The 25,150-nt window shown below is 33.3% G+C and overlaps 1 protein-coding gene across 1 annotated transcript; it reads left to right on the forward strand.

Moving 5' to 3' along the window:
- On the forward strand, positions 1–25,093 carry LOC126878454 (E-selectin-like). Its single transcript, XM_050653067.1, has 5 exons — positions 1–29; positions 3,689–3,741; positions 11,940–12,040; positions 13,706–13,814; positions 24,719–25,093. Exons 1-5 carry the CDS (start codon positions 1–3, stop codon positions 25,018–25,020), a joined length of 594 nt encoding a protein of 197 aa, XP_050509024.1. The 3' UTR covers positions 25,021–25,093.
- The last annotated feature ends 57 nt before the right edge of the window (positions 25,094–25,150 follow it).

The raw sequence follows: 25,150 nt of genomic DNA on the forward strand, positions 1-25,150 counted from the left end.
ATGGAAGTTGATAGATTAACCAATTCTGAGTAAATATTGTTCCATAATTTTTTCTGCAAAGTTGGTACTTTTAAAATTATTAGCATTTTATTAGCAATTGAAACTATGTATTTTTCATTGAAAAAACTCACGTTTTCTAACAGTCTTTCATGAATAGCTTTGAAAAGTTTAATTTTAGAGAAAATATCATTAAAAACAAAATTGTAGCTAATGAAAAACAAAGCGATTCGCGTTGGAGAGACCTATGTAAACTCAATGACGACTGAGATATTGCTCTTTAAAGGGTGATTATTTTCGAAGGACCTCGAGATGGAGAGCATTCAATCTCAAATAACTCGAATGTGGTGGATTTTTTTAGGAAAACTTAACAAACATGTTTAACGCTCATTAAATTCCTTATAATATGAGTTCTAATAAACGTTTTTTGATTAACAACTGACTCACTTATGATGAAAATACAGTCGCTTCCTGCTTTTTTTTGAAATGTAACAATAATTAAACCTTCGTCATTACAATGCTAATAGAAATGAGTAGCTTCCCACTTGAAATTAACTTTATTTAGGTGCAATTGATACGATCCATGTGATATGACTGATTTGGAATGCTTAGTTTAGAAAAAAATAGTCCATTAAGCCGAAAATTACATTTTTATGATTAAGAAAAGAGTATTTTTTTTTAATAAATCTAAAAGTATTCATAATATGAAAAATGTTTTAAATATCAATTTTAGGATTTTTTTACTGAAAATTTTGATTTTTTTTTGTATCATGAATAATTTTAGGTTTATTTACGAAAAATGCACTTTTTTTTCAATTATAAAAATATCATTTTCGATTTAATCAACTATTTTTTCTAAACCAAGCATTCCAAATCGGTGAAATCACATGGATCGTATAAATTATACCCAAATAAAGTTAATTTCAAGTAGGAAACTATTCATCTTTATTAGGATTTTAATGACGAGAGTTTAATAAGATATTGTTAAATTAAAAAAAAGCAGGAAGCAATTTTATTTTCGTCTTAAGTCAGTCACTTCTTGTACAAAAAACTTTATCAAAGCTTATTTTAAAGATGTTTTAATGAGCTTTAAAAGATGTATCATCAGTTTTCCCAAAAAAATTGCACCACGTTTGAGTTATTTAAGACTGAAGGTTTTGAATTTCGAGGTTCTTCGAAAATAACCACCCTTAAAAGAGCAATAACTCAGTCGTCATTGGGTTTACATAGGTCTTTCTGACGCTAGTCCCTTTGTTTTTTATAACCTACAATTTTGTACTTATTGATTTTTCTCTAAAATTAAATTTTTTTAAATTATTCATGAAAAATGGTTATAAAACGTGAGTTTTTTCAATGAAAAATGCATAGTTTCAATCGCCAATAACTTGGAAATTATCGGTTTTTGCAGAAAAATTTTATAGAACAAAATTGGCCAGCAATCGACTTCCATAGTAATTTTGATTGAAAAAAATTTTCATCCCCTAGGTGGGGTTGTTTTCACCCCAGGGCAAAAGCTTGCTTCGGCGTAGGGTAGATTTTACCGGATATAACAAAAGGTTATAAATACTACCTAAATCCAAATTTTTAAGGAAATCGACCTTGGTTCTCAAAATTCCACGAAAAAATGGCTGTTGACTGGACTAGAAATAGTTTTGCATATTGTTATTAGCAATTCCGATACAAAACTTTGATAAATAGTATGACAAGTTTGTGTAGTAGGTCTACTAAAGAAAAATAATAGGCTTTCTTAAGAAAATAAATATACTTATTCCAATCTACTTAAGTTTCTTTTTTTTTAATCCTTATAAATTTGATATTTAACAGAATGTAACAAAAATGCAGGTCATAAGTTAAATCATATATTCTGAGACCAAAAATAGTTCAATTGAACCTAATTTACCTTAGTACAGTTGAGTCCCTGAATCTTTACCCGTGCGTCATCATTTAAAGCATACAAAATAAGTCGATAATAAGTCCGAAATTGAAATTTACTAAACGCAACAGCAAGTCACTTACTGTCACTTGCTGTTGCGTTTAGTAAATTTCAATTTCCTTCTAATCATCGACTTATTTCGTATACTTTAAATGATGACGCACGGGTAAAGATTCAGGGACTCAACTGTGCAAATGTGCACATAAAAAAAGTTACAGCCCCTTAACGTTACAAAATGAAAATCGATTTTTCCAATATATCGAAAACTATTAGAGAATTTTTATTGAAAATGGACATGTGGTATTCTTTCTTCTTCGTATGCCATGCTCGATTATTGAGTGTTGGCTATCAAATTGGCTATAGTAATTTTGCTATGGTGACGGCAGCTCGGAAAAGGATGCAGAGGATCGTTTAAACCATTATCTCAGGTTTTTAACCCATGACGTTCCTCTTCGACCTGGCCCGCTTCTTCTGTCTACCTTGCCTTGTATTATTAAATGGAGTATATTATGTCTCTCTGAGTGTCGCATAACATGGCCAAAATATTTAAGTTTTCGATTTTTAACTGTTTTGACGACTTCCGTGACTTTTCCCATCCGGTGCAAAACATCTTCGTTACGAACTCTATCCACCCAACTTATTCGTGTTCGCTTACTCCGATACACCCAGATTTCAAAGGCTTCCAATTTCTTGAGAAGTGTATCTGTTAAAGTCCAGCCTTCGACGCCGTATAAAAGAGTAGAGAACAGATAACATCTCACTAATCTAATTTTCAGATTCAAAGTAATGTTGTTTCTATATAAAAGTTTCTTTATCGTAAAGAATGCAGCTTTGGCCTTCTCTATACGTATTCTACTTTCTTTGCTCGTTCCAGTTCTCATTTAGATTACAACCAAGGTAGATGATACTGTTAGTTCTCTCTAATTGTTCACCATAAGCTGTTACTACTTCCGGTTGTATTGGCGTCTTACTGACAACCATCACCTTGGTGACGCCCCACCCCACTCCCACACCCCATAAAAAAATTGAGGAGTTTTGTTCCCTTAAACCCCTCCAAATAATTTCCAAATAATTGTGTACGTTCCAATTAGATTGTTATTTTGGTATGATTAGTCAAGCACATGTTTTTAAAACTATTTTGCCTCTTAGTGCTTTTTCGATAAGCCAGTTTTTATCGAGATAACTTGAACATTTGTAAAATCCAATACATATTTTTAAATGGTTTAAAATTATAGAATATTATTTTCATAATAGTACCAGGTCTCTATAATTTTACTTTATAATGTATGTGTTGGATTTTACAAATTTTCAAAATATCTCTATAAATTGGCTTATCAAACAAGTACTAAGAGGCAAAATAGTTTTAAAAACATTGTGTTTAACTAATGGTACCACAATAATAATTTAGCTGGAACGTACACAAATATTTGGAGAGGTTCAAGGGACCTAGAGAGGTTCACCCCTACAAAATTTTTATGGGGTGCACAAATTTCACTTTTATTTCTTCAATGGTCAAGTTAGTTTTTTTCTAAAGTTTATATTTTTGTACGTAATTAAAAAACAACTAATTTCGCAGTTTATTTGTTTAATAGAAAGTGAAGCACCCACTTTTGGAGTCGAACTTTTTGATATTTTGTTTATTAAACATTTTTTAATGAAATTACTAAAAATTATATCTTGTTGCGTAAGCAAAAACTTTATTGACTCCCTTATCAGAGGAATAACCAACTCAGTCCACAACTAGGTATAACAACGAAGTAAAAATACAATCATTACAATCACTACAAACATTATTTTAGCTACATATCGAGGTAAATATACAAAGTAAATATACAATAATATTTAACTAACAATGTAAAAAATCGTAGGACTTTTCTCCTTTAAAATTTTGTTTTCTTTTTTCTGAAAAATATAGTTTTTGGGCTTATTTACCTCTTTTCCCTATAGGTACCCTTTAATTAATGTTTCCCTTGCAAGAAAATAATTAGTTTGTTATATTCCGGTCTTTATTTTAAATGGTGTAAATATGTCTTCATTATCAGTAGTAATTGGTCGTGTATATTATATGAGATAAAATGTGTATATATATAATTTCGACGACATAAAATACTTAAACAAAAACAAAATGTATTCTTGGTGTGTTGGTTTGTTGCTCTTTATTTTTCCCTTGGTTCTCGGAACTGGTATTGTATTGTATTTTTATTATTTTTTTTATTGAATGTATATCATAATAATTAAAAAATGGAATTTAATTTTGTAAACAATATCTTCTCGCTGGTCCTCTTTTTCCTTCCGCTTTCACTAGTGTAACCACTCGAATCAACTCATACTTTTATTTATTATTATGTGACCAAAGTAGCATATTTTTCTTCCCTTCTTAGTATTGAGTTATCATTTCTCGTCCATTTTTATGTTTCTATAATACGTAGCATCTCAAGATTCTTAACTTCTGTTTCCAGTTTTCCATCGCATAAAATACTGTCATCTTATTGAAACATCTTCTGACTATCTCAGTGCGTCGTTTTATTTCAAGTGTGCGGTCCCATTGTTCACATAGCTCACATCCCAACTGATTATATCTGGATATTTTCTTTAAAGCTTTTTCTTTAACGCAGCGTTTCTCAACCTTTTACCCTTTGCGACCCAATCTTCTATAATTATTTTCACCGCGCCCCCCTCGTTCAATAATTTTGACAAAAAACAGTATAATCTTACTTTTTAGTTTTTAGTATTGAGTGCTCTTTATAATTATAAGTCCTGTTCAGTGTTCATGTGTATTTTATTTTTTGTTTTGTCAGAATTTTGTTTTGCTTTGATTTTAGTAAATTAGTTAATGATGGTGTATTTTTTTATATGCTCACGCCCCCCCCCGTTATTAAAAGCGCGCCCTCATAGGGGGACGCGCCCCACAGGTTGAGAATCGCTGCTTTAACGTATAGTGTCTCGTCTTCAACCCTGTTCTTACTGACGATCATAATTTTTGTTTTCGTTTTTGTTTTTGTTGAGAGCCCTTCCAAACCTCTCGCTGTACTGCGTAGTGCGATCAACCAAAATTTGCAGCAGTTCTCTGCCCTATTTTTCAGCCTGTTTTGGTATTATCAAAAACTTTTGATACCTCTACCTACACTTAAGCGAAACTTTCCTGAATTATCTACGGACAAGACAGAACGACGATTGAAATTTGTGTTTTGCTTGTAAAATTCTGGTAATTGGTTATTTGTTAAGCTTTCGGGAAAAGCCATATTGATTTATCAATTTATTTTTAATGCCGGCAATCGGATTATTGCATTACTGTCCATTAGGGTCTATTGTCATATTATGCTAATAACTAATAACTAATAATAAGGGGTATTCCCGAGGGATATTTTTACCTACATCGATACATTGCGATATTGTGTCATCAGATGTTTGTCCATATTGTGATATACACTCAACCAAACTTATATGAAATCATCTGATATTTTTTATTATGCGAATTAATGCCGAATTAAATTTTCTTCCATTGCATCTCTAAGGAGCCCACCTACAGGTTAGAGAAACAAATGGTTGGTTGGATGAAAATAAAGGATTTTATCTACTCTATGTAATATTATGTATAAGTTTTAGTCTGTGAAAACTGTCATTATAGATAGCAGTGCGTGAAGTGTTTAAAGTGTGCGTGAAGTAACAATGTATTTTAAATGGGACTTACTTTTTCGCACTGTTTTTGACACACTTTCATATAATCAAATATCCGTAACTTTCGCGTTGTCAAGGTCATGACATAATGAGCAATAAAAATTACGACAAAAGTTTTGACAGTTTTGTGGTTTGAAAGAACTTAGAATTTAAAATGTCAAAGTTCTAAAAATGGTAGAATAGAAATAATTTCCAGTGACGAAGAGTTACAGTTTTTTTATTTGTTCATCATAGATAAAATATTGTATGAAACTGTGCGCGAAGTAATTTTTGCGAACTTACGCGAAGTATAGCACTCGTTCCGTTGTCGCTCGTGCTCTAAACATCGCATGCGTTCGCAAAAAGCATACTTCACGAACTGTTTCATTAATAACTATTATTTACCGATCATAATTCTCTCCCAGAACATGACATTTTAGACCAGTAAGGATCTGTTTTTAGGTGGATGTGAGAGGTGGCATTCAGATTTTTGCGGATAAAGTTAGGTGATAACTTCGTTAATAATAATTGATTTATGCTCCTTCTCAAATATGCCCGGAACATTAATAAAAAAAAATAAAATATTTAAAAATTTCAAAAAATTTCGTTTTTTTTTCTAATTTTTTTGCTTATAACTTTAAAACGATTCATTTTGGCACAAAGTCGTATAGGAATAAAACAAAGATAATTAAATTTTCTATCAGATGCGATCCGTTAAAAATGTCTTAATTTATCACCCTTGCTGCAAAATAGCAATAAATATAAAATAAGGGGGCAAAATAAGCCTGTCCCTATTCAATGATTTTCCATCACTTAGGTTACACTTGGAACCTTTGTAATTCGCTTAGAAAATTTTTGGTAATGTGATAAAACTGTACACCAAATTTCGTTAAAATTGACTTACTAGATTTTGAATAATAATTTTGCAATCTAAACTTTTTTTTTTAAATTAAAATTTTTTAAAATCTTGCACAACAAAAACTAGAACATACACAGATTTGTCAAATTTTTTTACGTATAAATAAGCACCCCACCTATCTAATGCACTTTACAGAATTGAAATCGGATTGTTTAAGCAGCCTCAGCAATGTTTTAAAATTATAAACAATTTTTTGGCTTATAAACAAATTAGTCCTGTGGCCAGGAAGGGGTGCTACGGGCTCCTTTATTTAGATGGACTTACCCAAGATTTTTATGTATTTTTTGACCCGTAGAACCCGATTTTTTTGGGTAACAGTTGATCCGGATGTCGATAAGATTGTTATAAACAAAGAACTTGAGGAATTACATAACATCTATTTTTCGCAAAATAGAACAACATTTTTTTGTATTTCTTGGGTAATTCTAAGGAAAAAATGTTCTTACAGGTTTTTTCGTAGGATGCATAGTTTTCGAGATAAACGCAGTGGAACTTTCAAAAATTCGAAAAATTGCAATTTTTTAACGCGAATAACTTTTGATTCAAAAATAAAATAGCAATTCTGCTGACAGCATTTGAAAGTTTAAGTCAAGTTATGCCGTTTTTAATTATTTGTATTGCTAAAAATTAATTTTTTTATTATTAAGCAAAGCTATTTTTTATAAGCCAAAAAATTGTTTATAAGTTTAAAACATTGCTGAGGCCCCTTCAATAATCCGATTTTAATTCTGTAAAGTGTATTAGATAGGTAGAGCACCTCTTTTTATGTAAAAAAAATTAGACAACTTCTAAATGATCTCTACTTTTTGTTCAGAAAGATTTTAAAAAATTTTAACTTTTTTAAAAACATTTAGATTGCAAATTTATTATGCAAAATCTATTAAGTCGATTTTAATGAAATTTGGTACACGGTTTAAGTATGTTACAAAGAATTTCCTAAGTGAATTACTAAGGTTCTAAGTTCCACCAAAGTGGTTAAAAACATTGAAAAACAACAGGCGTATTTTGCCCCCTTATTTTGTATTCATTGCTATATTGCAGAAAAGGTAATACGTTAAGACATTTTTGACCAGTCGTGTATCATACAAAATTCAATTATGTTTACTTTATTTCTCTACAACTTTGTTCCAAAACGAATCGTTTTAAAGTTATAAGCAAAGAAAGCAGAAAAAAATCGATGTTTTTCGAAAATATTTAAAATATTTAAAATAATTAAAATATTTCGTTAAATATTTTAATTTTTTTATTAATGTTCCGGGCATATTTGAGAAGGAGCATAAGTCAATTATTATTATTGTAGGTGTCACCTAACTTTATCTGCAAAAATCCGAATGCCACCTTTCATATCCAAAAATAGACGTTTTTTCACAAATCCTTACTGGTCTACTTCCTCTTTTATATTTATGAACAAATCTGACAGTTTTCGTTCTTGCTTGTCCTCCTCGCCCTCTAAGTACACGAATTCGTTAATCATCTAATTTTACACATCCTATACTTTCGATTGAAAATAGCACACTTTTCCAATTTTTAATGTTCCAGTTTTAATATTAAAGACACCAATTTACGTGATCAATCTTGTGCTGTCTGGTTAAATCGGGATTCCGTAACTTGTTCCTGCTATACAGGGTGTCCCGGAAAATAGTGCGTTCCTTTAAGGTATGGATAGAATACACAATTTAGAACAAAAAACTCCTATACCATTTTTTTCTAAAGTTAACCGTTTCCAAAAAAAAAAAAAGATTACATTGGTTTCCATATACCTGAATTTTAATCTTCAGAAAATTAAATAATCTGGCAACATGATACGCACTGGTGAATAAGAACTCGTTTTTGTCTTACACTATTTAAAATAATCCAACCTAATACTTACTATTTTTGTTTACTATAATTTTTTTAAAATGTAGTTGAAATATGGCATAATTTTAAACGAATTATACTTACATATTTTAAGATGAAAACACATGTTTTAACTGAACCACCACTTTTGCGAACACATGAATTCATAGAGTAACATGCACTCATACGACGAGAAATTCCAGCAAAACATTTTGAAAGAATTTTAGTAGGTATTATGCCTCTCCATTTATTGATCTGCCATAAATAAACAACATAATATCATAATATTACTCATGAACACACGATTCAAAAACATTTTCGGCGTTGACACTAAACAGGATTCTTCCAAATTATCTGTTTACTAAACATGGGACTATTTACGTTTAGATTTTTGTACTTCACAGAGTTGCCAGATTTGAATTTGCGTTCCAAAATGTTTTATAGTTTTTTGGTCAAACGGTTGAATTTAGAAAAAAATGTTACAAGAGTTTTTTGTTCTACATGGTGCCTTCTACCTATACCTTTAAGGAACGCACTATTTTCCGGGACACCCTGTATAGTCCTGGGTACGGCAAATATTCGTTGAGTATACATATGTGAAAATATGTAATTTTAATAAATGTATAGGCACTTATACAATTTATCAAAAATATGCAAATATGCACTTAATATGCATTTTGCATATTTCCCGAGCTCTATTTATTACATTACTCACAAATATGCAACAGGGTTTTCGCCCAAACAGATCTACAATAGACGCTATTTTCATAATGCGACAATTAGTTGAGAAATCAATAGTATTCGACAAGCCCATGTTCACATGCTTTGTAGATATGAAACAAGCATTCGACAGAGTACGATTAAAGGACGTGCTCACTATCCTTGAAAAGAAAAACATAGGTCAGAGGTATAGGAACATAATCAAAGAGCTCAATAGATCCAACAAAACACGAATTAAAACCACACACGGGCTCACGGAAGAAATCAAAATCAATGCAGGCATTAGATAAGGGGACAGCCTCAGTCCATGTCTATTTAATTTAATAATGGATGAAGTTATAGGTAGTGTTAACATAATGAATCAGGGATACAAAATGGGTAACCGAACCATGAGAATACTTTGCTACGCAAATGATGCAATCTTAATAGCCGAAACCGAAGATGACTTAGAACGCTTACTACAAAAATTCAAAATAACCGCCGAAAAGTATAACCTGACACTATCCAAAGAGAAAACTCAATCGATGATAATATCCAGGAACCCAATTAGATGTAAATTAGTAGTGGACGACCATATAATCGAACAGGTAATGGATTGTAGATACTTAGGTGTGGAAATATCTATGTGGTCTATCCTATTGTATGGTTGTGAGACATGGACGTTAAAAACCACAATGCTAAACAAAATAGAAGCATTCGAATTGTGGTGCTATCGACGAATCCTAAAGATATCGTGGGTTTCGCACACTTCGAATGAAGATGTTCTTCAAATGATGAATTCGGAACGTCTGCTCATAAGCATCATAAAGAGGAGAAAAACAGAATTTTTCGGCCATATAATTAGAGGACCTAAATACCATCTGCTTCGCCTTATAATACAAGGAAAAGTGGAGGGAAAGAGATGGATTGGTCGAAAGAAACTTTCATGGCTGCGTAATATTAGACAATGGTGTGGCTGCACAGTAGAAGAATTATTTCGCGCAGCAGCCGATAGAGAGAGATTTCAGGAAATTGTAAACATGATGACGGCCAACGTCTGAATACAGACACGGCACCTAAAGAAGAAGAAGAAGGAAATATCTAGCAACAGGCATCTGTGGCAAGAATCAAAACAGCAAGCAACGAAAGCAGCGAGAATATCTGGTTCCCTGAGGGATATAATCTGGCGGAATAAATATATGAGCACCGAAAGCAAAGTCCGCATTTATAAGACATAAGGGCCGAGACGAGACAACAAAGACCAAACAAATAATGAGAACAACAGAGACGAAAACCCTAAGATCCATAAGAGGTATCACACTCAGAGATAGAATAGGAAACGAAAACACATTGAGAGAGCTATGCGTTCAAGACGTAGTGAGATGGACAAGAGCGCGACGACGCATCTCTAGATCGGATGGACCCTGAATATATGACGCATTGGGCGAAAACACATAAGCCCAACATCAAGCGACCCATAGGAAGACCCAAACAACGATGGTACGAGAGTTGGAGCTCCGGATCGCAGCAAAGACTGTAACAGAAGAAACAGGATATAGCCATATTACAAGAAGAAGAAGAAGAAGAAAAAGACAAATATGCAAACTTTTAGACAGTATATTCTGGTCGCAGGTGTAACGCTAGACACTAAACAGTCTCACGGCTTTTTCTTTTTAATTCCTGCTATTTAACGTGTGTTGTTGATATAGTTATTTTCCTAACAAGCGCAGAAAGTCATTCTTTTCCGCACGCGACTGCAGTTTGCCGAACGACGCGAAGCGCGAGTTCGGCAAGCAGTCGAGTGCGGAAAAGAGACTTTCTGCAAGAGTTAGGAACAATATTTTTTCTAAGAGTCTTTAAAAAATTACCAAAATTAATTTAATTAATATGAAAATACATACACAAATTAATTCTTTGACAAGGTTGTCAAAACCAAATTTTCAATATAAATAGTTAGCATGACCACGATCTTGGTTTCCATGACGATGATTCAAAACGACTGTTATTGTCTACCGATTTGACTTTCTAATACTATGTCAAAATAATTTTATTCCATCGAATTGTCGCGTTAATTTCATTAAAACAGGAACACAACAAGATATATTTGAAATAAATTAGTAAATAACATCTAAATATTAGTTTATTGCATGTATTATAATTGCTTTAAGGCTATATTAACATATCTAAATTAACACGCGTGCGGAAAAGTAAAAACCGCGTGCGGAAAAGTAACACGCGTGCGGAAAAGTGAAACTTTCTAAACTAAAATGCGTGCGCGAAAGTAAACATTTTTGCACGCTCGTAGAAATAGTTATTTTCCTAACAAGTGCAGAAAGTCATTCTTTTCCGCACGCGATTGCAGTTTGCCGAACGACGCGAAGCGGGAGTTCGGCAAAGTCTTTAAAAAATGACCAAATCTTAATCAATTAATTTAATTAATATGAAAATACATACACAAATTAATTCTTTGACAAGGTTGTCAAAACCAAACTTTCAATATAATTAGTTAGCATGACGACGATCTTGGTTTCCATGACGATGATTCAAAACGACTGTTATTGTCTACCGATTTGACTTTCGAATATTATGTCAAAATAATTTTATTTCATCGAATTGTCGCGTTAATTTCATTAAAGCAGGAACACAATAAGATATAGGAAATAATATCTAAACATTAGTTTATTGCATGTATTATAATTACTTTAAGGCCATATTAACATATCTAAATTAACACGCGTGCGGAAAAGTAAAAACCACGTGCGGAAAAGAAACACGCGTGCGGAAAATAACACGCGTGCGGAAAAGTGAAATTTTCTAAACTAAAATGCGTGCGCGAAAGTAGACATTTTTGCACGCTCGTAGAAAAAAATATTTTTACTATTAATTTTAAACCTTTAGGGCACTACCCTACCAATGGAAATTCTGGAAGTTGCAAAGGAAAAATAGAAAAGGATGTAGTATACCCCCCAGTCATAACTTATCAAATACTGAGTACTCTAGTAAGTATAAGTTTACTAAAACTATATTATTATTTTAATTTATTCAAAGTACGGTCATCTATAGTATTTTAGTTTTTTTAATGAAAAAGGGAATTAAAATACCCACAATAAAAAAAAACGAACTAAGCTTTCAAATTTAAAGAAATAGTTATTTTCCTAACAAGTGCAGAAAGTCATACTTTTCCGCACGCGACTGCAGTTTGCCGAACGACGCGAAGCGGGAGTTTGGCAAGCAGTCGAGTGCGGAAAAGAGACTTTCTGTAAGCGTTAGGAACAATATTTTTTCTACAAGTCTTTAAAAAATGGCCAAATCTTAATCAATTAATTTAATTAATATGAATATCCATACACAAATTAATTTTTTGACAAGGTTTTCAAAACCAAACTTTCAGCATAATTGGTTAGCATGACGACGATCTTGGTTTCCATGACGACGATTCAAAACCACTGTGATTGTCTACTGATTTTACTTTCGAATATTATATCAAAATTATTTTATTTCATCGAACTCTCGCGTTAATTTCATTAAAACACCAACAAAATAAGAAATATTTGAAATAAATTAGTAAATAATATCTAAATATTAGTTTATTGCATGCATTATAATTACTTTAAGGTCATATTAACATATCTAAACTAACACGCGTGCGGAAAAGCAAAACGCGTGCGGAAAAGTAAAACGCGTGCGGAAAAGTAACACGCGTGAGGAAAAGTAAAACTTTCTAAACTAAAACGCGTGCGCGAAAGTAGACATTTTTGCACGCTCGTAGAAAAAGATATTTTTTGTATTATAGGCCAAAAAATCAAAAATTTATATTAAATAAATAAAAAAATATGAATTTCGCTTAACAGTTAAGTGCCTTTATAGTTCACAATATTTAAATTAAAAGGATGTATTTGAATATTAAAACATATTTGTTAATTCCGAAGAACTTTTCTCTATAACACTTTTCGTTATTTTGAAATATAAAGGTACTTTTTGAGTGAAATTCATATTTTTTGACATACCTTGTATAAAATTAATAAAATTTGATATTTGACGGTTGCAACCTAGATTATGTTGTATGATGCAGAATATTTTATAAAGTTGACATTTTTTCGTAAAACTGATAATAAAAAAGTTATCAATGGGTTTCACGTTAGGCAGACATAATGTATGAGTTAAAAAAAAATTTTTGTTAAACATTGATTATTGTTGATGCTTATTATTAAATGTATTTTAGGTAAGATTAACAAAAAAAAGTTTTGATCGCTTTGTATAAACATTTCTTTATCTGGTAACTAGTAACTATCGAATTTATTTCATAGTCTGTTGGTAATTGTTTTGGTAAGCAATTTATACGGATATGGCGACATGCTTATTGGTCTATAATTTTCGAGTTTGTGTTTGTCTCCTTTCTGGTGTAGTAAAAGTTCCTGCGCATTTTGCCAAGAAGTTGGAATAGCACCCCCAAAGACACTTGTTTATTAAGATTTTACCTGCCAAAATACTACAAACACATCTAGCGAGGATATAAAACCGAAAACTTGTTAACTTGAAGATAAGACTGAAAATTTTTTTGAAAATTTTAATGTTCTAATTTAATCCACCTATTAAAACACTTTTCATGGTGTCTAATAATTTAATTAAATATATTATATTTCAATACATAAAATCTTTTATAGGTTACTTATAAGGGGGCTGTTGCTGCATGTGCGGCAGCTGGAATGGAATTAGCTAGTTTGCAGACAAAAGAAAAAAGCGACGCTGTTAATGCTGTAATACTTGCCTCCCGTAAGTCATTTTAATTGTATAAAATACACATGAAGCTACTGAAAAGCCAGTTGTAAACTTTAGTTGCCAATCAGTTGTGTCCATGTATTTTAATGAGTATCCGCACAGAGCGCCACTGGTTATAGATGTTCCATTTTATCTTTCCCCAAACGTCATGATTCATTTTCTAACGAATTAAATCAAAACATAAAGTGAAACTTACGTTGATGTGTAATGTCATTGATCGTTCTCTCAATGTAATAATTAATAAATGTCTATTATCATCTTATGGTGGACTATTACTATGCTTTGTTTCTAAACCAGGAGGGAGATCCACACCCAAGAAAGTCACTAGAAAAATCACCAAATACATCTTCTTTTTTGGTTGATCATGTCGGCCTTCGACGGTAATTCATAAATAGTATATTATACTAATCCATAGGTCGCTGGTTCAGATCCGGCTCGAAGGACCAATAAATCTTTATTATACGAAACTCCTAACTCAGTGAGCTTTAAAATGAACTGTAATACATAAGAAAATTGAAAAAAAAATAATAGTAACACAAAGGCGGCCCTTAAAGTAATTTGTATGATAGATGTTCCTAACTAGTAAGTTCTCAGTGCAGAATATTCAGCAGGCCTGCCCCTTCCTCGTACTGCTATTTCCGATAGTTGCTGAATGCACTCGCGAGGAGCTGTACTGTAAACTTTTCTTAAGTTGTAAGGCGACTGTTCTTGTCTTTTAAAATAATACGAGTAGGTAAGTAGTTACAAAACAATAAACTTAAAAGGTTTTCTCCCGAGAGGATAAAAATGAATAATTTACCTCACTGAATTAGTAGCCGACTCTTTTATACCGATTGTCCCCCAAATCGAATAAATAATTATTATACCATTGAAAAAATTAATTATAACGTTCCTTACACAGAATAACGCAGAAAACACAAAAAATCGCCGATATAACTTAATTAACCTATGAAATGCCATTAGTGTCAAAATGAAGTAAATTGCCAGGACCAATTATAAACAAGCATTACGGCGCGGTAAATTTTAATTACTCCTCCTGGTTTAAAAACAGCATAGTACCTATAAAGATAAAATATATAACGGTAATAAATAAATTTAAAAAAGGCACAACAACAAAGTTAATCTTTTTATATTACCTAAAATTAAGAAATTCAAAACTATGGAGTGAATTACAATAAAAAACAATTAATATTTTTAGTATACAGCACCACATATTATACAAAGATTATTGTTGTATAATCTGTGTATAATATAAATATACACGGATTATACGACATATGACAAAAGCTCGAAACAAATTAATGACTGTGAAAGAAAAGCCCTATTACTAATACCCACTTTACACCAACAATAAATAATTGATGAAAAAATTGACGAAGTTCTTCAAGGTCAAATTTGACGTGTACAAAACAAAATTTGACATCCACTTTTGTCGTAAATAAAAATAGAATGAAGAAATTTGACGAAATAAAACATGTTTTATTTGGTCAAATGTTCTATTTCGTCAAATTCCTTAATTTTCTTTTGATTGACGGTAAAATCACAGAATACTTTAGATGATCTGTGGGTAAACTTGGATGTCAAATTGTGCTTTGTACCACAAACCATACATTCAAATTTGACCTTAAAGAACTTCGTCAATTTTTTATCAATTTATTGTTGGTGTAAAGCGGGTATAATACAAAAGTCAGAATTGCAACCCTTCCTTTATTTAACTGAAATATTATAAATATAAAACCAAAGAAACTTTACTAATAAATAAGTAAAACTTATAGAGTAAATGAAAATAAACTAATAAACACGAAAAATGCGCTAATGTCCGGTCTAGTCCTGTCGCCAGGGGGGGTACAACGGCCTCGTTAATTCAGATGGACTTACTCAAGTTTTTTTTATGTATTTTGACCCGTAGAACACGAATTTTTTGGGTAACAGTTGATCCGGATGTCGATAAGATTGTTATAGACCAAGAACTTGAGGAATCAAATAACAGCGATTTTTGGCAAAACAAAACAATATTTTGTATTTTTTGGGCAATTTTAAGTAAAAAATATTTCTACAAGTTTTTTCGTAGGATGCACAGTTTTCGAGATAAACACGGTTGAACTTTAAAAAAATCGAAAAATTGCAATTTTTGAACCCGAATAACTTTTGATTAAAAAATAAAATAGCAAGTCTGCTTACCGCATTTGAAAGTTTAAGTCAAATTATATCGGTTTTGATTATTTGCATTGGTAAAAATTTATTTTTTTATTGTTTAACAAAGCTATAAACACGTAGGGTTTCCCGTGCTTTTACATGCGTTTTAACGCATGTAACGTAGAAATAGTCTTGATTGCACTAGTACCTATTCTACCTACTCGTTCGATTTTAAATGAGAAATCATAGAAACATCACTCACGCACTAGTTGTTTGTAGCTTTGTTTAACAATAACACAATAAATTTTTAGCAATGCAAATAATCAAAACCGACATAATTTGACTTGAACTTTCAAAGGCGCTAAGCAGAATTGCTATTTTATTTTTTAATCAAAAGTTATTCGGGTTTAAAAATTGCAGTTTTTCGATTTTTTGAAAGTTCAACCGCGTTTATCTCGAAAACTGTGCATCCTACTAAAAAACTTGTAGAAATATTTTTTGCTTAAAATGACCCAAAAAATACAAAATATTGTTTTGTTTTGCCAAAAATCGCTGTTATTTGATTCCTCAAGTTCTTGGTCTATAACAATCTTATCGACATCCGGATCAACTGTTACCCAAAAAATTCGTGTTCTATGGGTCAAAATACATAAAAAAAACTTGGGTAAGTCCATCTGAATTAACGAGGCCGTTGTACCCCCCCTGGCGACAGGACTAGTCACCGAAAATTATAAACGTTAAAATTCATAATAAATAAACAAGGTATCAAAGACATGTCGTATTGTTTATCCTTGTTTAACTTATTGTGATTTCTATGGACAAGCGGCTTAATTTTGCGATACTAGTTTCTGTGAGTAAAAAAGAGACTTGGTATAAAAACTAATAATTTTTTTTTAACATCCCATTTATTTACAATCTGTAATAATGATTACAATAAGTAAATTGTTTAACAATTAAAAGAGACTTGCAGGAGACTGTCCAGTGACAATAACCTATAAAATCATAATTTTAGTACTTAACAAAATTATTTGTGACTAATAAATAAAACCCTATAAATAAAACTCTATAATAAATAAAATATTTTTGAAAATTTAAAATTTAAAATCTTGTTCGTAGATCGCTTGGAGTGTGGCGCTTTAGCCATCTGTTTGCCTGGGGTCTCATTAGGTTCTTCGCTAGCCTGTTGGGGTGGTTTTGTAGTCGGATGTCGTATTTTTGGGCGTAACTGGCAATTTCTTCTTTGACAGTCTTCATTTGGAGATCACGATTGATGTGTTCATTGGGCATGTACCACGGTGCATTTGTGATAATGCGCAAGGTTTTCGATTGGAATCTCTCCAGGATGTCGATATTGGATCTCGACGCAGATCCCCACAGTTGGATACCATAGCTCCATATTGGCTTAATCACTGCCTTGTATACTAAAATTTTATTGTACAAACTCAGTTGTGACCTTTTTCCTATCAGCCAGTACATTTTATTGAGTTTCAGACCCAACTGTTTTCTTTTCGTGAATATGTGTTTCTTCCACGTTAATCTGCGGTCCAAGTGCATATCTAGGTATTTTACGTCATCCTTTTGTTGTAGTACTTGATGATTTATTGAGACGGTTGGGCACGTATCTTTTCGATTAGTGAACGTTATATGTACTGACTTGCTTTCGTTTACTTTAATTCGCCATGTTTGTAACCAGATATTTATACTGTCGAGATTTGTCTGGAGCAGTTGCGAGGCGATGTACGGGTTTGAGTGAGCTGCAATGATTGCTGTGTCATCTGCATATGTGGCTGTGATGATGTTTTGGCTTGTAGGAAGATCTGCTGTGTAGAGTAGGTAGAGAACTGGTCCAAGGACACTACCCTGAGGTACTCCAGCCTTGATTGGATATAAGTTAGTGCACTGAACTTTAACTTTTACAAGGAAATGGCGGTCGGAGAGATAGGACTTGAGGATTAGAAAGTAGTTGAGAGGAAGGACTTTTCTTATTTTGTATAGCAAGCCAGTGTGCCAGACTTTATCAAAAGCCTGCGAGACATCCAAAAAGGCTGCAGAGCAGTATTGCTTCTCTTCTAAGGCTTTGTTTATGGAATTGCAGACTCGATGAATTTGCTCGGTGGTAGCATGTTGTTGTCTAAATCCAAACTGGTGGTTGGGTATTAGCTGCTTTTCCACGAGGATTGGCTGTAATCTGTCTAGTAAGAGTTTTTCAAAAACCTTTGACATCACTGAAAGTAGACTGATAGGTCTATAGGGCTTAACTTCTTCTACAGGCTTGCCTGGTTTGGGTATTAAGATGATTTGTGCCACTTTCCACAAAAGGGGATAGTAACCAGTTCTTAAGATTGCGTTAAAAATCTGTGTCAAATATTGCACGCCTTTCTTGGGAAGTTCTTTTAAAATTCTTGCAGTGATTAAGTCGAACCCTGGGGACTTTTTCGGATTCATATCTGTTTGGATTTTGTTGAAAACTTGTTTGGCTGTGAATTTCTCCAACGGTGCTTCTAGTTGGTATGGATATTCTAAATACAATTGAATATTATCTTCTGCATCAGAGTTGTTGTTTTGGGCATGTGGTTGGAACACTTCCTCCAGGTATTTGGCAAAGACTGTAGCTTTTTCGTTGTTACTTTTAGCCCATCGTCCGTTACTGGCCCGGATAGGCGGATTAGAAAGTTGTGGTCTGTTAATCTTTCGTGTTGCCTTCCATAGCGAGTATTCGGAGGTTTCCGTAGAAGATAGATTTTGTAGATATCGTTTTATGTCGTTGTTTTTATTGTTGTTTAACAAAGTTTTTAGTCGCGCTGTAGCTTGGTTTAATCTATTTTTATCCTGGGGTGCACGGGTTCTTTGCCATACTTTCCTTAGTCTTCTTTTTTCTGCGATTTTCTCTTTTATTTCGTTGGGTAAATCTTTGTGTATGATTGTTCTTGGTTGTTTAGGTGTTGACTGCCAGCCAGCTTCCTGAATTATCCTATTTAATTGATTTACTGCTTCGTCAATTTCGCCATCCGATTTTAGTGGGATGTTTAGGTCCAGTCTCTCATCAAGGATAGCCCGGAATTTAATCCAATTGGTATATTTACTACTTAGATATGGTGGAGGTTGTGCGACTTAGCAACAGTTATGTTTAAAATTTACACGTTTCTTAAGATATCTCGAGACAGGAAAAAGGTATCGACATGCGATTTTCGGTATTCTGTTGCTAATTTGGTCTAATTTTGTAATACAGGAACAAAAATACATACTTGTATTTAATATTTTCCAAAGAAAACTAGATTTCTAAAAGGAAAAAAATAGCGCCTCCTAGCCGGCATATTACGTAATAGGCTGTTTCCAAATTATAACTATTACATTCAAGAAAAAGAGCTGTTTTCAACAAGACCAAGTTTACAAAAATCGATTAAGCAGAACCGGACCTACAACGATTTTTTCATAACAAGGTTCCCACTCACCCCCACCTCTTATTTGCACAGGTAGACTTAAACTTGTGAAATAAAATATGCGCAGAATTTTATGAAGAATACGGTAATCGGATTTCCAGTGCCCTTTCATTAGGCAAATTTTGTAAATTTTCGATTTTTTAATTTTTGATATTCAATTACGCCCTCTAGCGGTGGACTTACAGTTATAAAAATAATTTCCAGGCTTTTCTCGAGGCAACTTTTGATAGAAAATTTTTTTCCCAAAACTGTACTATAAACGGTTCCTGAGATATGGCCGAGCGCCATTCTTATTGGGACACCCGGTACGAAGTATGTACGAGAGCGTCAAAACTAGTGTTGCCCAAAATCGGTCTTGGTCTTGCAGTCTTGGTCTTGTTCTTGCATTTTCGCAAGACCAAGACCAAGACCAAGACCGCCTAATTTTAGCAAGACCAAGACCAAGACTGACCGTGCAAGATTTGAGCAAGAACAAGACTGACCCTGCGAGACTCTTGCGTCTTGCAGTTAGGACCGAATATCGTTTTAGGAAGTATAGTAGTTTGGGTATATGCTTAGATGTATAGAGGCTCTCTGAGACGCAAAAAAATATGTAACAAAAATTTGGAAAATTGGACTTACGCGCATTACGAACAATACCATAAGCATACATAGCCAATCAAAATATCCATTAAACCTCCTAAGGCGATGCGGGGTGCGGCTGCACTCCAGACCTCGTTTTTCTCACCTATCTTTTTTATTAAATTTTTTTGATTTTTGTCCATTTTATTATTCGTATTAAATTCAATTCTAAACGTATTCCACCCATTACAGCATTTAAAAGTTTTTGCGTTTACGTGCTTTATTGAAAAAATTACTTTTGGGTGCAAATGATGAAAATTTCGTATCCTGAATTGGACGTTTCTGATGTTCCACCTGGAGCTAACAGAGCTACGGGACAAGATCGGTGTTACTTATGTCAGAGAAAAAAGACCGAAAGTCCTGGCATAACTGTATTGTGTGTAAAAACTTTGTGTTGCTCATTCTGTGAAAAATTTCATGTGTTTGTCTTGCGACGATAATAACTTTTTTTTTTGGAAGAAATGAGTACTTTTTTGTAAAATTATGTTTCGTACTATAATAAATAATAAGTCCTAATTATTTTTCAAATTAATTTCCCCAACGTTCACATATAAAAAAAATGGATATACAGATGGGGTGCAAATGCACCCCGCACCGTTGTTTACGTAAGAATCTAAGCACCGCCTTACGAGGATTAAAAGAAAACTTGGCACATTTGATACGTACTGAGAGGTCATAAAACTATGTACAATGTAAAAATAAAACATTTTAAACATGCTTTAACAGCAGACGATTTTTTCGCTCTGAAATTAATTGTCCAGATTTTGATAATAGGCGCCCCAATAGCCGCCGTCTAATCGTTTAAAAATATATGTCATCTTAGCTTAGCTGATAAAAAAATATAATAATAGATATAATAAATCTTGTCGGCCCAAATTATCAAGACTAAACATCGTTTGTGCTGAGTGTGCGATATCGGTTAAACAAACCATTTGCTGAAAAAGCGCGGCTAACTATCAATTATTAACAGTCTATTTCTATATAATGAACAATACGTTTCTTTGACATTGTTTATGACACGGACACATAATATGTCGCGTTGTTAATCACGAAACAGTTTATGTTACCTTTTCGATAATAATGTATATCTTTGATAAAGAACTTTAAACTCATCATTCCACACACACAACAATACCCTACTTAGGGTATTCGATGAGTATAAAAGAATCTTTGTATTAATTCTTGGTCAAAAAAATTAATATAAAGATAAAGTAGTAAAGTCAACGCAATTGCGCACTGTTCTGTAATTTAATTTGTATTGTATTTTACTTTTTATTTAAATAAATGGCAAATTGTATAACTCTTTTATTCCATTTCATATAAGGTGAGGGTCGATCAATCCTTTTCTAGACAGATAATGTTCTTTGAAATACAGTCAACTTTATGTCATTGTCATTAATTTGGTTTTTTGTATTTTAACCATGTTTTAGCACATGTAAGCTTATTAAATGCAAACGTTTATTAAGAAACAGACTGTCTCCCGTGGGCCATGGTATATAGTTGTTAGTTAGAGTTAGAGTATAGGCACGGATCGCTTAGATCGTAAGTTCATACCTTACCCAATGTCAGTTTAGACATTTATTAATTTTGTTGGTCATTACCATGGCTATGATAATTCAAGATTAAAATGTACCTACTCTGTTACAGTTTACATAATATTCTAAAGGTGCCGGTGGGGGATGGCGTCTACGTGCATTATTATAGTCGGTGTAAAGAGAGAACGTATTCGAAATAATGAAATAACAAATAATATAAAATTTGTTACTTCATGATTTTGAATATTTTCTCTCTCATAGACCGACTATAATACTGCGAATAGACGGCGTCACCCACCGGCACCTTTAGAATATGTGCACTGCACCTACGTTGTTCTAAGATCTGAAGTAACGCTTAAAGAATAGCAATAGGCTAATGTGTAACTGCAAGACTTGCAAGACTCTTGCTGCAAGACCAAGACCAAGACCAAGACCGAGAGCGCAATACCAAGACCAAGACCAAGACCAGGTGTATTGGAGCAAGACCAAGACCAAGACTGTCTAAGTCTCGTCTTGGTCTTGCATTTGGGCAACACTAGTCAAAACCCATAACATTGTAAAAGAGATAAAAAGAATAAAAATAGACATAATATTGGGAATTAGTGAAACACACAGGCCAAACTCTGGACAATGCGATATATTTGTATATAAAGTTTATTACTTTGGAAACAACACAACAGATCACAGAAACGACACCGCAATAATAGTTGCCCCACATATTAATACAGCAGTGAAATATTTCGCTTCCTATTCAGATAGAATAATGCTTTTGCAAATTCGAGCAACGCTTGTGGATATTAACATAAACCTACGTGCATAGAAATCGGCCCACTTAAAAATTTGGTCATTTTTGATGTCTCATATTTCCTAAACCCGTTGGCCCATTTTAGTGATTTTTTTAACATGTTATAGCCTGATTCTTTAAAACAATCATTATCATTAACTTGTACTCGTCCACTGCTGGACATAGGTCTCCCTCAGCTCTTTCCTTATTTCTCTGTTTTGTCCGGCTTGCATCCAGTTGCCGACAATACGCTTCAGATCGTCAGCCCATCTGGTTGGTGGTCATCCTCTGCTCCGTAGTGCTTCTTCTCATAGTCTCCACTCGACAATACGTTTTGTTCATCGGTTGTCTAACAATCTGGCGACGTGTCCTGCCTAATTCCACTTGAGCGACGCGATTCTTTCGACGACGTCCGTTGTTTTTGTTCTACGACGTATTTCTTCGTTTGGGATTCGATCTCTTAGGGAGACACCCAACATCTCGCGCTCCATAGCCCTCTGAGTTATGCGAATCTTGTTCACTACCTTTTTTGTAAGTGTTAATGTTTCCGCTCCATAAGTGAGTAAGGCAATACACACTGGTCAAAGATTTTCCTTTTCAGGCATATGGGTAAGTCCGATTTAAATACATAGCTGAGTTTACCAAACGCTGCCCAGGCTAATCCTATGAGACGTGGGAGCTCGCACGTCTGGTTATCTCTTCCCACCCGAATTTCATGTCCCAAGTATTTATAAGATACAGTCTGCTCAATATCCATTCCATCAACAACAATATTACGATTTAGCACCAGATTAGTCATTATTTGCGTCTTGTTGATATTAATCTTTAGAACGACCTCTAAGGAAGCCTGATTGTTCAACATTATTATTGCTTCATCCATACGATCGGCTATAAGGACGATGTCATCTGCGAATCTCAAATGACTGAGCTTCTCTCCATTTCTATTGATACCATATTCGTTCAGATCTGCCTTCTTAAAAGTGTGTTCTAAAAGGGTTGTGAGCAGCTTTGGTGAGATGGTGTCTCCTTGTCGTACTCCTCGCTGCATACAGAATTTATTAGTCTGTTGATCAGAGAGTCTTACGCTAGCCGTTGCACTGTGGTAGATATAGTTTATCATGTTAGTGTAGCGATACTCTATTTGGCATTCTGTCAATGCTTTTAACATTTTCTGCTGGTTTATGGTATCGAACGCTTTCTCATAGTCCACGAATATCAGTGCCAATGGTTTGTTGTATTGCGCCGACTTTTCTATCAAGTTTTTTATTATCAGTAAGTGGTCGTTAGTGCTATATCCGGATTTAAACCCAGCTTGTTCTCTAGGCTGATATAAGTCTAACTTAGCCTCCAGCCTTTTTTTGATAATTTTTGTGAAAAGTTTATATATGTGTGATAGCAGATTGATAGGACGGTAGTTTTTTTAGATCTGTTATGTCACCTTTCTTGTGCAATAAACAATGACTGCATTGTTCCACTGGGAAGGGGCATTTCCTTGGTAAATGTATTCGGTGAAAAGATTGTCTTTAACAATACCACTGTAATAATACTGTTGCTAAACAGGTAAATTTTTATTGTATACCGGGTGTACCAATCAAATTGTGTTTTTATCTCAAAGTGGCATCACCCTGTAGAATATTTTAGCATTTGTAAAATACTGAAATTAAAACCCAAATATAGCCTCAGGTTTTCGTAACATTTGTCTCTTAATTCATTCGTTTAAGTTGGATAATAAAAAAGTTAGGTACTTTAACAACTAGATATGTTTTTAAATAAGTGCGACAAACTTTAAGGGGTAATTCTGCATGGATTTGCAGAACGATGTATTTGCAGACACGCATATGTTTAAAAAGCAAACTGTCCTTATTTTTTCATGCATAATTACGCCTTTTGGCCTCACTTATTTAGAAACACCGTGTATTGATGAAGAACATGCCTAGTTGTTAAAGTACCTAACTTTTTTATTATCCAACATAAGCCAATGAATAAAAAAAAAGAATGTTAAGAACACTTGAGGCTATAGTTGAGTTATTTTATAAATGCTAGAATATTCCACTGGGTGTGGTGAACTTTGAGAAAAACACAGTTTGATTGCTACAGCCGGTATACAATGACAATTTACCTGTCTACTCTTGAAGCATAAAGCTGTAACAGGCTAAAAAATCAGTTAAATCAATATACTTGAAGTAGTGTATATTAAGCATAAACGGCTCTTTACAACGGTCCTTTAAGATCATTTTTGAATTATTGATCAGTCGCGATTTTGAATTTACATTATTATCGACCCCCTCTAAATTTTAGTATAACAAAAATTTGGGTAGCTCTCCTTGCAAAGTCATGCATTTTTTAACTCTACTGGACTATTAAGATTTTTTTATATTTTAGCTATAATTACTGAATACTGGATATCCGGTTCCAAATTTGATGACAATAAATGGTACTGGTTGAAAGGAGAGGCAATGGTATTTACTAATTGGAAGGCTGGAGAACCAAACAATGCAAAGGGAAATGAAGATTGTCTTACAATCTCTGAAACTAGAACTGGATGGAACGATGAAGTTTGCTCCGTAAAATTATATCCGGTATGTGAAAAAGTAGTTGCTTCTCAAAATGGAGGATCTGGTTGCAAGGCTCAAGTTGTGAATATTTTTGTTGGCAGAGACCAAGCTGATGTAAATGTATGTTAGCAAGAGATCTATTCTGCTTTGTAAACTGTGTCAATTCTATTTTGCGCTTGCTTATTAAAGTTTTTGAAGTTAACTGTGTGTTCCGTTTATATTCGTAAGAAATTCATAATGAAAGATTTCATCCTATAAC

The sequence above is a fragment of the Diabrotica virgifera genome, chromosome 6, assembly GCF_917563875.1.
Source record: "Diabrotica virgifera virgifera chromosome 6, PGI_DIABVI_V3a".
NCBI lineage: Eukaryota > Metazoa > Arthropoda > Insecta > Coleoptera > Chrysomelidae > Diabrotica > Diabrotica virgifera.